The following is a 14,737-nucleotide window of genomic DNA, read 5'->3' on the forward strand; positions in this document are numbered from 1 at the left end:
CCCTAGGGATCCTGGTCTTAAAAATCCAAAATCTAAGAAGTCGTCCCATTGGCACATGCTCAGCCCTTTATGAGGGAGAAGCTCTAAGGGGTCTGCTGTAGGCACATGACTGGCTTATGTCAGCACTGTCAGGAACAGGAAAAGGGGATGCTGCTTATAACTGTTACAACAGTTAATAACTACTACAAAAGCTAATTATTATACTAATTATTATAAGTTAAAAATCACTGTACTTGAATCCAGTGATGAGAGAATTGAGCACAGATACTGAAGATCTAGCCTGAACTTTTGATATTGCTTACTAAAGGATTTTAGACTCATTATTAAATTTCTTTAAGGTTCAATTTCCCCATTACTGTATTTTTAAATTTTGCATTTTATGTTATGGAGCCATGGAAATGGGTAGTTACTCCTAAGGATAATAATCACTATTATTAGCATTTGGTTTTTAAATGGATGAATTTCAAGGCCATATATAAACTATAAAACATCAAATACAAAATTTAAAAATACAGTGATAATATAATTATTATAAGATTATTGTTATCATTACCCAACCTATCTCTTCCTGTCTTGTATTTCTTCTTCCAAATGCTTTCAGGATCAACATCGCCACTCTTCACTCCCATCCACAATGTTTGTTTCTTCTCCCATGATGGATCATGCTGACTCTCAAAACACTTTCACTCCTAACATTTCCCCCTGCCCCATGGCATATCTGATACACCTTTGGAAATATATGCTGAAGAATGTATAGGCTATTTATTCCATGTGGTTTTTAGGGGGTAAGTGAATAAACTGACTGGTGTGGGTCACAAGGAGTGATCATCGTTAACTGTGGGGTCACTTCTGCCTTCTTCTATCACAGGGACAAGTAAAATGGCAACCTCAGTTGATGGGATTGAAACTGTGGGTGAAGTTGCTGGGACCACACCCTACGACTATGAGGGGGCACTGCCATGCGAGAAAAGCAATGTCAAGGAGCTGGCGGCCCAGTTCCTGCCCCCACTGTACTCCCTGGTGTTCATGATTGGTCTGCTGGGCAATGTAGTGGTGGTGGTGATCCTCACAAAATACAAGAGGCTCCGTATTATGACCAACATCTACCTGCTCAACTTGGCCATTTCTGATGTGCTCTTCCTAGTCACGCTGCCATTCTGGATTCACTACGTTAGGTGGAACAAGTGGGTTTTTGGCCACGACATGTGTAAGTTGCTCTCGGGGCTCTATTACATGGGCTTGTACAGCGAGATCTTCTTCATCATACTCTTGACCATAGACCGGTATCTGGCCATCGTCCACGCCGTGTTTGCCCTTCGAGCCCGGACAGTCACTTTTGGTATCGTTACCAGCATCTTCACTTGGGTCCTGGCAGGGCTAGCAGCCCTCCCTGAATTTTTCTTTCATGAGACCCAAGAGGAGGCTGGACTGACTATCTGCAGTCCTCTTTACCCAGAGAATAATGTAAATGCCTGGAAGCAATTCCATGCTCTGAGAATGAATATCCTGGGTCTCGCTCTGCCTCTGCTCGTGATGGCCATCTGCTATTCAGGAATTATTAAGACACTGCTGAGATGCCCCAGTAGAAAAAAATACAAAGCCATTCGACTCATTTTTGTCATTATGGTGGTCTTCTTTATTTTCTGGACACCCTACAATCTGGTTGTCCTACTCCTTGCTTTTCAAATGCACTTGGAGACCGACTGTGAGCAGAGCAGACAGCTGGACCTGGCCATGCTGGTGACAGAGGTGATCGCCTACACGCACTGCTGCGTCAACCCCGTGATCTATGCCTTCGTGGGTGAGAGGTTCCGGAAGCACCTCCGCCACTTTTTCCACAGACATGTGGCCATCTACCTGGGCAAATTCATGCCGTTTCTTCCTAGTGAAAAATTGGAAAGAGCCAGCTCTGTCTCCCCATCAACAGGGGAGCAGGAACTCTCTGCTGTATTTTAGATCAGATGCAGAACATTGCTTAAAGAAGATGCACAGACCAGACGAAGCCAATACATCGACCTCTTCACCAGTCCTTTGAACTCCCAGCACAATGGCTACCGCTCTTGAAGTCATTAAAATATATACACAATGGTGATGGCGTATCTATGTACCCCAAGGTCATTACCAAATGTCAACGGCTGGGCAACGACTTATGAAGAACCTGGAAAGGCAGTGCTTTGCTTGATTCACTCGAGTCACATAATTTTAATGCACCTGAATGTTAGATGGTTACTATATGCAGCTACAAACTAGTCAAGCTTTTTATATCTTAAACCTTAACTTCAGCCAGTTATTGATATAAATGAAACATAATAAACATAAGTGAAATATTAATAAATCAATTACATTTCTTCTTATTATTACAATGTAATAAATCAGTTTATTGCAAGGACTGATGCTCAGGCTAAAATGCTAATATTTTGGCCACCTGATGCGAAGAGCCAACTTATTGGAAAAGGCTCTGACAGTGGGAAAGATTGAAGGCAGGGGGAGAACAGAAGAAGAGGAATTTGACATTTTCAGTACAGAGAATAACCCACTCCAGTACTCTTGCCTGGAAAATTCCATGGATGGAGGAGCCTGGTGGGCTGCAGTCCATTGGGTCACTAAGAGTCGGACACCACTTTCACTTTTCACTTTCATGCACTGGAGAAGGAAATGGCAATCCACTCCAGTGTTCTTGCCTGTAGAATCCCAGGGATGGGGTAGCCTGGTGGGCTGCCATCTATAGGCTCGCACAGAGTCGACACGACTGAAGCGACTTAGCAGCAGCAGCAGCAGTACAGAGAATAAAGGTCCTGCTCACAGAAACTTCTCACAGCCCTGAGATGTGTGGACACTGTCTTAATTTACCCCACTCTCACTGTTTATCCAGTAACTGTGTTAGGTGATACAGGCAGGAGGCACAAACACTGTCTTAGGTTAAGTGAAGGGTGCCAAACTGTATTAGACAAACACGATCCTTGCCCCCATGAAACTTTTCCTATAGTAGAGGATGTAAGACAGAAACAAATAACTCCAGTGCAAACAGGAACACACTCGATGCTACATCTGGGTCAGGAAGAAAGACCATTTCCACTGGAATCTGAGGAAGACTTAATGGAGGAAGTGGCTTTTGAGCAGCTCTCTGAAGAAGCGGCAGGATGGAAGGGGAGGTTTGGGGGGAAGGCACTGTAAGCCAGTGAGGAGAGGGGAAGGCACGAATGTGGGTGGATGGCAGAGTGAGGTGGGGAGGCTGGGATGGGGATGATTTTCAGGCAGAGCACCTTAGGCTTTATTGGGAAGGCATGGGGAGCAAGGCAATCAAAAGGAAGATAATTCTGGTATCACATGGAGGATGGAGCAGAGGCCCGAGAACTGTGCAGGGAGCTAAGTTAGGAGACAAGTGCAAGTGTGGAGGCAAGGAAAGATCAACGATCGATCAAGAGAGGTGCCAAGAGCACCCTGAGGAGAATTTGGCCAAGAGACAGCATGAAGGACGAGTTAAAACACTAGGAGCAGTATATGGTTGATGCGGGAAAAAAAAGGGGGGGGCAAAACAATGTTAAAAAAAGAAAAAGAGACACACACATTTTTCATTGTGTTTAGATGCACTGACCATCCTCTTAAAATGGACATAAAAGAAAAGAGGAGCAATGGTTGTCTTTAGGGAGGGACATGTGTAGAGAAGAGACGGAGGATAGTTCTCTGAACACTCTTCTGCATCTTTTGGGCTCTGAACCATGGGAACGTGTTTGTTTTTTTTAAAAAAATAAACATTTTAGAATTATATTTTAAAAATGAAAGACTAGGCTACTATTCATATGTGGTATCCATTATACTAACCATAAAGAGATTAGACGTCCTCTGCCACGAATCAACCTTGTGACCTGGTTAGATTATTTCTAAGGCCCTTTATAGCCAAAGTAAACTCTGATCTTGATAAAGTTTTAGAAAGGAGATGCTCAAAGTCTACAAAATACATTGTTGTTGTTGTTGTTGTTGTTGTTTTAAAGGAGGTTGTGACACAGTGAACAATTCTACAGCATCACCTCCTACTGGCCATGACGCCGAGTGCAGTTCCTGTGCTCACTAAGGTATACTCAGGTTTCACGCGTTCAGTCATTCACCTGGTCACTTATCCATTCATTCAAAAAACATTTGCTGAGCACATGTCATGTTCTTAACTAAGCCCCTCAGGAAGCTACTGTCAGACTGAATTAGACACTGCTTTGTCCTACGCTGCCCAAGTTCAAAATCATGTCTTAAAAACTGCCAATGCCTAAATTCAATCCAAATGACAGAGGCTTCCACTGTAAGATCAGTTCAGTTCAGTTCAGTCACTCAGTCATGTCCAACTCTTTGTGACCCCATGGACTGCAGCACACCAGGCTTCCCTGTCCATCACCAACTCCCGGAGCTTATTCAAACTCATGTCCATCGAGTTGGTGATGCCACCCAACCATTTCATCCTCTGTCAGCTCCTTCTTCTCCTGCCTTCAAGACCAGAAAACACTCCAACTCCAGAACATTTCACATTCTAGTCAAATGCCTGGAGAAATGATGTGCGTGCTCAGCTCCCCATGCAATCCAGCCTCAACTGCTGGTGAGTGGCCTTGAGGTTTCTCACCTTCATGTGACCCTGCCTAAAAGGTCTTACCTCAGTCCAACCCTAAATGGACACCACAGGATATGAACTTTGGAACACTAGACCGCACAACACGAATCTCAATTTGGCTAGGAAACGCTGAAGTTACTTTTTCTCTTTTTTGTGGTTCAGCCAAAATGTAAATGAAGCAATCATTTAAAAACGATACACCTCTGATTCTCTCTTGCACTGTGAAATATCTGCCCTTAGATAACCGCAAGTGCAGGATCTATAGGTGCTGGTTCATACTCCCTTGATCCTGAAAGCCTTCAGTTCTGTGACCCACACAAAGCCGGACAAAACAAAATCACGGATTCAGTGTGCCCCACCCTGCTCCCCATCCCCAGGCTGTCCAATGGAACCAACTGCAATGATAGAAAAGTTCCACATCTGTGTTGTCCAGTGTAATCACTACTGACCGCATGCACTTACTGAGCACCTGACATGTGGCTAGTGAGACTGAGGAAGTGAAGTTTTCATTTTCATTCCATTTTAATCAAATAGCCAACATGCGGCTAGTGGCTACTTCATGTGGTTAGTGGTGCAGCACTAGCCTCTTCCAACTTGCCTCTTCGTCTCTGTTCTGCCTGTACATCAAGCCTCCTGTAGTCAGCAATCACATCTTGAACACTGTGTGACAGCCTAGGGAAAATGCCAGTGATGCGAAGATGAATAAGATTCATTTCTGGAAAACTCACCATGCCGTGGAATAGACTCAAGTGACTATAATGAAATGTGACAGGTGCCCAAAAGCCCCTGCAGCAGAAACAGAATGAAATCACTGAAGAAAGGTACACAGAGAAAATGATATTCTGGTTAGGCTGGGTTCCCCCCAAGGCAATTCCTGAGCAGGGAGTGGAGAACAAAGAGTTTATTTGAAAGGAAACTCCAGGAGGGAGTGGGGAAGTTCAACAGGAGAGGAAGATGCCAAAAAAGGGTACATTACAGTGTACCTTCACTGAGGGGTAACTGGAGCTCAAAATCACTAGAGAACTGTTGGGAAACAGTGTAACTCACAGTCCTCCATTATCCCACGTGAGGGGGAAGAAAGCTGGGGTATTAGCATTCCACTCCTATTGGTCACTGGCTGATTGGCACTAATTTTCCAGGACTTCCAGCCTGCCTGGCTCTCAGAGCCCTTCCAGCTTTGGGAAAAGCTCTCTGGCAACAAGATGCAGATATGGATGCTGGAAGCCAACTGGGCACATTCAGTTAAGGCTTGTGGGATAAAGTGTTTGCTACATATTTGAACGACTTTTTCATGTACCAAAGTGGGGAAGCGAGAGCAATGTCCAGGCAGGTAGGTCAATATGCTGGCAGCCCTGACGACACAAAAGTGCACTAGAGAGTACTGTGGTGAAGACTAGGGTGACCTTGACAATGGCAGGTGACCCTGAACACACCTCAGTGCTGACTTTCCTGACACTCCTTTTTGCTGAGAATCATATCCTGCTGGTTTAAAAAATACGATCCTTTTCCAGCTTGAGTTTTTGAAGTTTTCTTCAAATTCCAGAGCCATATTTCTAATCTTCACACCTTCTGAACAAAGCAGGTTTATGCTCTTCATAGCCTGTGGGCTTTCAATCACTGAGGTTTTCGCCACTTTCTGTCCAGATAAATCCCCGGTTTAGTTAAGGCCGCCATTTCTCTTCTCAATTCACTGATCCAATCCAGGAGCCAGTGCACGTGACCCAGGGGCCAAACACAGCTCACTGCCTGCTCTGTGAGTCGAGTTTCACTGGAGCACAGCCATGCTCGTTTGCTTACGAGCTGTTGTGCTGCCATAATAGAGCTGAGCGACCGTGACAGAGGCCGCAGAGTCCACAAATCCTGACCCGTTGACTTTCATGTCTCTACAGGAGAAGCTTCCTGAACCTGGATAATTCACGCCCCACAGGATCTGCGGCTCTGATATGCATAGCCAAAATAAGAGAGACTAGATTTGGGGCAGGGCAGGGGGGTTACTCAGCACATGAGGTTTGTAGACAAGCTGCCGAAATCCGCAGGTTAGTTCTAGCTTGACCATGGATGCAGTTCTAAACAATCAAAATAGGGTTAGATTGTATAGTAGTCCAATGCTGGTCACTAATGCAAAAATGCTAACAGTCTATACCAAGAAAGCACACTGAAAGTTTCAGCTGGGGCAGCCAGACCCCACAGATGCGGTATTCTAAAGCAGGCCATATGGAGAATGGACATAGGAATTGTTAAAACATATTTCATAACTCTTGAGACACCTCACCTCTGCTGGGGACAAAGAAATTGCATTGATTAAAATTAGGGAGACACTTAAAAAGAAACTCTCTGCTGAGGCCTGCTGGTACCACCTCTCTATCAGGGATGGGGAGGAAGGAAGGCATGGTGGGTGCTATCTCTCACCTCAAGCTTGTCAAGAGCTATGCCAATGGAGCCACACAAAGAGACTGATACAAGTCACTCAGGTTAAAGAAGATCTGACTCTCATTCAGGAAATGGGGAGATCAGAGGCAGGCCTGCCATCTGCTCTGGGGCTGGAGGAGAGAAAAACTGCCACTACTTTGGGATAGATCTATGCTTTCAGAGTTGATTTTGGCAAAGAACGTAGGATTGTTTTCCACAGACCAAATGAGAAAGAGCTGACTGAGGGATTCCTAATCTTGCCCAAGAAGACTGCCTGGATGGAGTTTGTCTGTAGGATGAGAAAAATATGTGTGCAGTGGACACCCAAAACAACAGGATATTCCTGTTATGCTGAAGATGAATATTCCCAGGGATGTCTTTAATGACTCCACAAAAGCAGTCCATGAGAGAAAGAATCAACCTTTACACCTGCCAGTCTCACGGGTGGAGCTGGGGGTGAAGTCACCACCTAATGATAGGGTCAGTCAAGCAAGAACTTTCTTTCCTCTCCCAGCGCCCACCAGTGAGGGGGACTAGAAACCATGTTTAGCAAGCAGGAGGAGGAGCAGGAATGCCAAGGAAGGAGAGAGACAAGTAGGCTGGCAGCCCCTGTGCCTGGTTCATCCCTCCGCCAGCTGGGAGGCGGAGGAAGGTTTAAAAGTCAAATCAAGTTGACCTTTGCTATTCATACGGGGATCAACCATTCAATTTGTGAATTGGAGCCCTCTCCTTTTAGTGAGTTCAAATGATTATGGGATTTTTTTGCACCTAAGCTTGATGACATGGGAAGGCGCAACTTTTCACTGGGGCTGGAAGAACTTCCGCCTCTAATTCAGTTTAAAGGGATGTGAGACATGAAAGTAGAGTCTATCTCATAAGCCCTGTTAGTTCAACATGCTGGCGGTAAATTCAAGGACCCCAAATTTCAGCTCTTGAGGTCCACAGAGGGCTTACATGAATTTGCAGGACTATTCTGCAGGACTTAAATGGATGTTAGAGCCCCCAGATCTGGCTAAGAAATAAGGCAGAGAGAGAAAAAAAGCAATGATACTTAATACATATAGACAAATATAAATACATGTTAATATAGACTAAGGTAGAGAAATACTTAACAGTGCCTTTATAGTTCTATACACCTAGATTTTGCCTCGTGGCTAAGCAAGAGCTAATCCCCTGGCCACTGCCCAGTGGAAATCTGTGATGACCTAAAGGGGTAGGATGGCTGGGGGAGGCTCAAGAAGCAGGGAATGTGTATATAGAGTTATGATTCATTCACATTGTTGTAGGGCAGAAACAACACAATGTTATAAAGCAATTATCTTCTAATTTAAAAATAAAGTTTAAAAATAATAAATAAAAAAAAGAAGACTGGTTACCTCTTGTAATCTAGACTTTCTGAATTGAGGAAAGCCTCTCAGTTTGCAGACAGGACAAGACTCTTCGCGGCTTAGTTTGGGTCCTGGGAAATTGACCGCTGGTCTCAGGTTGCCCCTTACTTGCTAACGCCTGCTTCACTTAGTCGCAGTGGGAAATGTGAGCACTAGGGGGCCTTCGTCAACGCCAGAGCTGCTGCTAGCCCCATGCAGTCACTCAAGAGAACAGTGAAGCAAAAAAAACACGCCCATAAGCTAGGTGGGAGGTGAGGTTTTGATGATGTCACAGCAAGAAACTCAGGAATGCCTATATCTGATCCTGTCCGACTGAAGTTGCAAAACTCTAGATGTCATTTATATCCAAAGGAATTATGAGATGCAGTGGCCCCAAGAGGGAGAAACAGAGGATAGATAGAAACACAGTTTCAGTTTGTTATTACCAGGGCTAATTCCCAGTTCCCTAGTGTAGGGCTTTGGTAAAGCTGGTTATCATTCAAGTCCTAAGAAATTACACTGCTGCTGCTGTTGCTGCTAAGTCGCTTCAGTCATGTCTGACTCTGTGCGACCCCATAGACGGAAGCCCACCAGATTCTCCCGTCCCTGGAATTCTCCAGGCAAGAACACTGGAGTGGGTTGCCATTTCCTTCTCCAATGCATGAAAGTGAAAAGTGAAAGGGAAGTCACTCAGCCGTGTCCGACTCTTCGAGACCCCATGGACTGCAGCCTACCAGGCTCCTCCGTCCATGGAATTTTCCAGGCAAGAGTACTGGAGTGGGGTGCCATTGCCTTATCTCCTCTTAAAAATTCAGATCTAATTCCAGAGATCACATGCAAGCAATGGGTAGGCTGAAAACATGTGCGGCCAGAAGAGAGTAGGAGGATGGCAGAATCTGCCTTCATGGGGCCCACCCTGATTCCACATACAGCCTCTTGGAGGATGGAAACAGACTAGACTTGCTAGGGCACGCATGGGACCTTTTCACATACAAAAGCCCCAGATGCTAGTAAGTATGGCCCAATCTATATTCTGAAATCTGTAAATCAGAACAGCAACTCCTCTGACCCAGGACATGTGAGAAGGGACAGATGGACAGATGTTCTGCTCATCCTACTGTTGTTCAATCAAGATGCTGTTCATTGGTCAAACCTCAGCTGGTCACTTCACTGAACACCTATAATCATCCTAGTCTTTATGCAAGAAGGTAAGTTCAGTTCAGTTCAGTCGCTCAGTCGTGTCCGACTCTTTGTGATCCCATGAACTGCAGCACGCCAGGCCTCCCTGTCCATCACCAACTCCTGGAGTCCACCCAAACCTATGTCCATCGAGTCGGTAATGCCATCCAACCATCTCATCCTCTGTCGTCCCCTTCTCCTCTTGTCCTCAATCTTTCCCGGCATCAGGGTCTTTTCAAATGAGTCAGCTCTTCGCATCAGGTGGCCAAAGTATTGGAGTTTCAGCTTCAACATCAGTCCTTCCAATGAACACCCAGGACTGATTTCCTTTAGGATGGACTAGTTGGATCTCCTTGCAGTCCAAGGGATTCTCAAGAGTCTTTTCCAACACCACAGTTCAAAAGCATCAATTCTTCACTGCTCAGCTTTCTTTACAGTACAACTCTCACATCCATACATGACCACTGGAAAAACCATAGCCTTGACTAGATGGGCCTTTGTTGGCAAAGTAATATCTCGGCTTTTCAATATGCTATCTAGGTTGGTCATAACTTTCCTTCCAAGGAGTAAGCGTCTTTTAATTTCAAGGAGGCAAGGAGGTAAAGGGGATGGTTAAAACAAAACAAAACCATGATAGCTTGTCTCAAGATGAGAATTTATCAAGTTAGGTAGTGTGTGGATATTCTGTTGCCCCATCCAGATCCACTCTCCACCCTGCTCTGTGCCTGAATGAACCACACCAGTTTTCTCCCTTGTTCTCTGGACTAGGTCTATGGGGAATACCATCAGGAGGCTGGAAGAAGGGAAAAGAGTGAGATCAGAGTATTTATTCCCCCAACCCTCTCCCTGCAGCAGCACTGGGGGCTGGTGGCACAGCAGATCCATTTCTTAGTTCTGGATCTTGCCAATTCCTCCCACCACTCGCTCCTTTTTACCTGTTGTTGCTATTTAGTAGCTTAGTTGTGCCTGACTTTTGCAACCCCATGTACTGCAGCACACCAGGCTTCCCTGTCTTTCACCACCTCCTGGAGCTTGCTCAAACTCATGTCCATTGAGTCAATGATACCATCCAACCATCTCATCCTCTGTTGTCCCCTTCTCTTCCTGCCTTCAATCTTTCCCAGCATCAGGGTCTTTTCTAATGAGTTGGCTCTTTGCTTCAGATGGCCAAAGTACTGGAACTTCAGCCTCAGCATCAGTCCTTCCAATGAATATTCAGCATTTATTTCCTTTAGAACTGACTGATTTGATCTCCTTGCAGTCCAAGGGACTCTCAAGAGTCTTCTCCAACACCACAGCTCAAAAGCATCAATTCTTCTGCGTTCAGCCTTCTCTATGGTCCAACTCTCACATCCATACATGACTACTGGAAAAACCATAGCTTTGACTAGATAGAACTTTGTCGGCAAAGTGATGTCTCTGTTTTAAAATACACTGTCTAGGTTTTTCAAAACTTTTGTTCCAAGGAGAAAGCATCTTTTAATTTAATGGCTATAGTCACTATCAGAAGTGATTTTGGAGCCCAGAAAAATAAAGTCAGCCACTGTTTCCACTGTTTCCCCATCTATTTGCCATGAAGTGATGGGACCAGATGTCATGATCTTAGTTTTCTGAATGTTGAATTTTAAGCCAGCTCTTTCACTCTCCTCTTTCATCTTCATCAAGAGACTCTTTAGTTCCTCTTCACTTTCTGTGATAAGGGTTGTGTCATCTGCATGTCTGAGATTATTGATATTTTTCCCGGCAATCTTGATTTCAGCTTGTGCTTCATCCAGCTCAGCATTTCACATGATGTACTCTGCATATAAGTTAAATAAACAGGGTGACAATATACAACCTTGGTGTACTCCTTTCCCAATTTTGAACCAGTCCAAGGTTCCACGTGCAGTTTTAACTGTTTCTTGACCTGCATACAGGCTTCTCAAGAGGCAGGTAGGCTTCCCATCTGTTTAAGAATTTTCTACCATTTGTTGTGATCCACACAGTCAAAGGCTTTAGCTTAGTCAATGAAGCAGAAGTAGATGTTTTTCTGGAATTCTCTTTTGTTTTTTCTATGATTCAACAGATGTTGGCAATTTGACCTACAGTGGTAACAAACTTACTCATCTCAGGGGACTGCATTCTCCCTCCACCCTGCTAACCTTTGTAAATGATCCCTTGATTAAATTTTTCTCAAATTGCCCAATTTGAGTGTGTCGTCTCTTGCTGGGACCTTGAGTGACAATGAGAAGACAATATATGGCACATGAAAACAAGCTGACAACAAAAGAAAAAATATGGAAAGTGCAGGTTAAGTGTTCAGGGAAGACTTCCTGAAAGAGGAGGGGTGAAGCTGGGCCCTAAGTACAGGAAACTACACCTCTGAGGAAAGCTGTAGGAAAGGGTTATGCAAAGGCAAAGTTGAGAATGAACAGCAGATGTTCCAGGAATAGAGACTAACAGTCAACATGGATGGGAGTAATCAACAAATGAGGAAGCAAGGACACGCTGATGCTAAGGGTCTGAATGTACCCTGCTGGCAGCCAGGAGTGACACTGCTACAGATTCAAACTGGGGTGGGGGTTGCTTGGCTCCTAATGGCCCCTACAGTGACCATCACCAAGCTCCTCCCAGGTTCTCCTTAATTTGCTTGATCCAAGAGTGATAGATCCTAACCTGACCTAAGCTAGGCCAATGAGAATCGAAAACTCGAATGAAGACACAAAGAGATGGGTGGCAGTGACTGCTCCTGTGGCTGTGGCCTAGAGTGGGGCTGCATGATCTCCTCTGAGGTCCTTCTCACCTTCTGGGAACTGTCCAGACCACAGGCATACAGTCACTCTTGATTCAAGTTGGGTCACATATAAATCAAGACAAAGTGCCGAGAGCTAGCATGAGGAACTCCGCCCATGGCAAAGGTCATGAGGAAGGAGGCTTCAGCATACGCAAAGGCGGGATCGAGCCCCAGGAAACCCCCTGTTCTCGAGCATCTACCCTCAAAACCAGAGTCTACCTACTTTAATGTTTCATGCTCTCATCTACACCTCTGACTTTATGGGGGGCTGACCCCCATTACCTCTCTTGGAGAAGGAGTTAACTTACAGCTCCAAGTCAATAAAAATTCCTGGGCGTGATAAGAGTGTTTCAACTTACAAACTCCTCTGAAGCTTATCTAGTCTGCCTGTACAGGTTCATTCGGCCACATGTGATTGTTTACAGCCTCCCAACCGTGAGAGGCATGAGACGTTTCAGACTTACTAAAGGCAGATTCTTTTGGGAAGTTAGAAATTATTAGTATAGTGGGTTGGTTAGGAATTATATTGGTGAAGGGTTTTTCATTTGTTGTGCCAATAATTGCTGCTAATTCCCTGCCCTGGGTGTGACAAGGGTGTCTCAGGTCAAACCTCTCTGCTGACAGACTAGCTTGTGTGACAACCTCCCTACCATAAACAGCACAGAGAGTTTGGAGTATTTTGAAAGTCTTAATTAGCATAGGGCTTTTCTCATTGTTGAGTCAATGACTGCCGCCAGGCCTCCATATCCTTAGGCACCTGGGAATATATTAATGTATTTGGAATATAGAAAAGGAAATATAGTAGTTTTTGATGTTAGCAATACTAGACCTTTTGAGTTAATGAATTTTCTCTTTTGTTATAGATCACTGTACTTTGTTATAAATCACTGTGTCCTTGCTATGTAAAAATGTAACTTTATCACTATCTTAAGACTAAATAGATCTTAAGGGGAACATTGGTGAAGGGTTTTCGTTTATTGGGCTGATGTTTGCTGCTAAATCTCCATATTCCCTACCCTTATAATGAATATAACTAGCATATAGGAGAAATAGGTATTAACTTTTAAGAATAATCATGTTAACCTTAGGTTAAATAAATTCCTTTCTTAGTTGTAACCCACTACACCCTCACCCTATAGGAACATAACTTTATCTGGTACCTTCAGAGGGTGGCGCCTGGTTTAAGAAAAAACACCCTTGGAAAAAATAAGTTTTTTGGTTATCAGAAAGAAAGGATCATAAAATGTCAGCAGGCCTCATGGCCAGAAGATGATGTAAAACCCCTAAGACCTTTTTTTATACATTTATGTGAAGCACCTGATTTTGATAAAGGTCAGGACTGCTGACCCCCGCGTGACTTTAAAATTTCCATTTGTCTCTATGTGTAACAGAAGGTATATAAGCACACCTAAAAAATAAAGAAATCAGATCAGTTTCTGGAAAGACTGATTCCCCCATGTCGTTCTTTCTTGCTCCCCGTTTTTCTGGCTGAATTCCCATCTGGAGTGTGGGTACTCGCCATGTCTACTTACTTGCCCCGGCTTTTAAGTTCCACGCAAGAAGGAGCCCAAGGAGGGGCACCTTCCGATATTCAAGTGGCGCCAGTGGCCCAATGTAGATGGTGCAAATTCCTTGTCTTGGAATTTTATTGGTACCCCACGTAAACCAAGTTATTCAGTCTCTTTTTCTCCACTAATATTTCCTACTACTCTAATCATTTCTAATTTCTCTATATATCTGTAATTAAATAAGTTTTTTCCTAGGACACCGATTCCGTCTCCCCTTCGAATTACCCTGGATCCACCAGGGAAGGACCCCGGCAACAAAGTGATGTAAAAATGAGTGCTAGAAAGCAGGCTGCAGGCATCAAAGACTTTCAGAGAGACGAGAACTCACATCCATATCCCAGAATGAGAAAATGGCAGCCCGTGGGATAGAGCAGTGAACAGTTACTCAGGCTGTCACCTTGCACTCTGGGCCCACTGAAGACAGAGCTTGGCCAGGGATGGGGCAGGCGGCAGGAAGGTGCTGCTATGCAACAACCTAGAAGGATGAGGGACGCCAGAACCAGAGGGTAGAATGGCTGCTTCTGAAGGCACTGAGAAACTTAGGGCAATAAAAAAACCACTCAAATACCAAAGTTTTCATCTTCAAGTTAGAGAGAAACAGCGTTTCTGTGACCATGTTGGGGAGGTGGGATGGGAATCTTATTACTTGAGGTCGCCAGGTTATGACTATTGGAAACCAATTCAGAGCCAGAATTGGCAGGTGTCTTAATGTAAACTGAATTCACACATTTGCCAAAAAGCATGAATGAATGTTAAGGCAGTAATTGAGACAGGCCAAGAATGGGACTACCTGGACAGATGCAGAGGTCCTGGGAAGCCCTGACCCTCACTGCCCTCTGGCACACTC

General features: G+C 44.5%; 1 protein-coding gene across 2 annotated transcripts in view; it reads left to right on the forward strand.

Moving 5' to 3' along the window:
- The window catches only part of CCR3 (C-C motif chemokine receptor 3), a 32,856-nt gene extending 30,517 nt beyond the window's left edge, over window positions 1-2,339 (forward strand). For both annotated transcript variants that reach the window (XM_040246804.1, XM_040246803.1), the window contains exon 2: window positions 869-2,339. In XM_040246804.1, coding sequence (XP_040102738.1) covers window positions 880-1,956 — 1,077 coding nt within the window. In that variant the 5' untranslated portion in view covers window positions 869-879 and the 3' untranslated portion in view covers window positions 1,957-2,339. The remainder of the gene's footprint in view (window positions 1-868) is intronic.
- The last annotated feature ends 12,398 nt before the right edge of the window (window positions 2,340-14,737 follow it).

The sequence above is a fragment of the Oryx dammah genome, unplaced genomic scaffold (assembly GCF_014754425.2).
Source record: "Oryx dammah isolate SB20612 unplaced genomic scaffold, SCBI_Odam_1.1 HiC_scaffold_9, whole genome shotgun sequence".
Classification (NCBI taxonomy): domain Eukaryota; kingdom Metazoa; phylum Chordata; class Mammalia; order Artiodactyla; family Bovidae; genus Oryx; species Oryx dammah.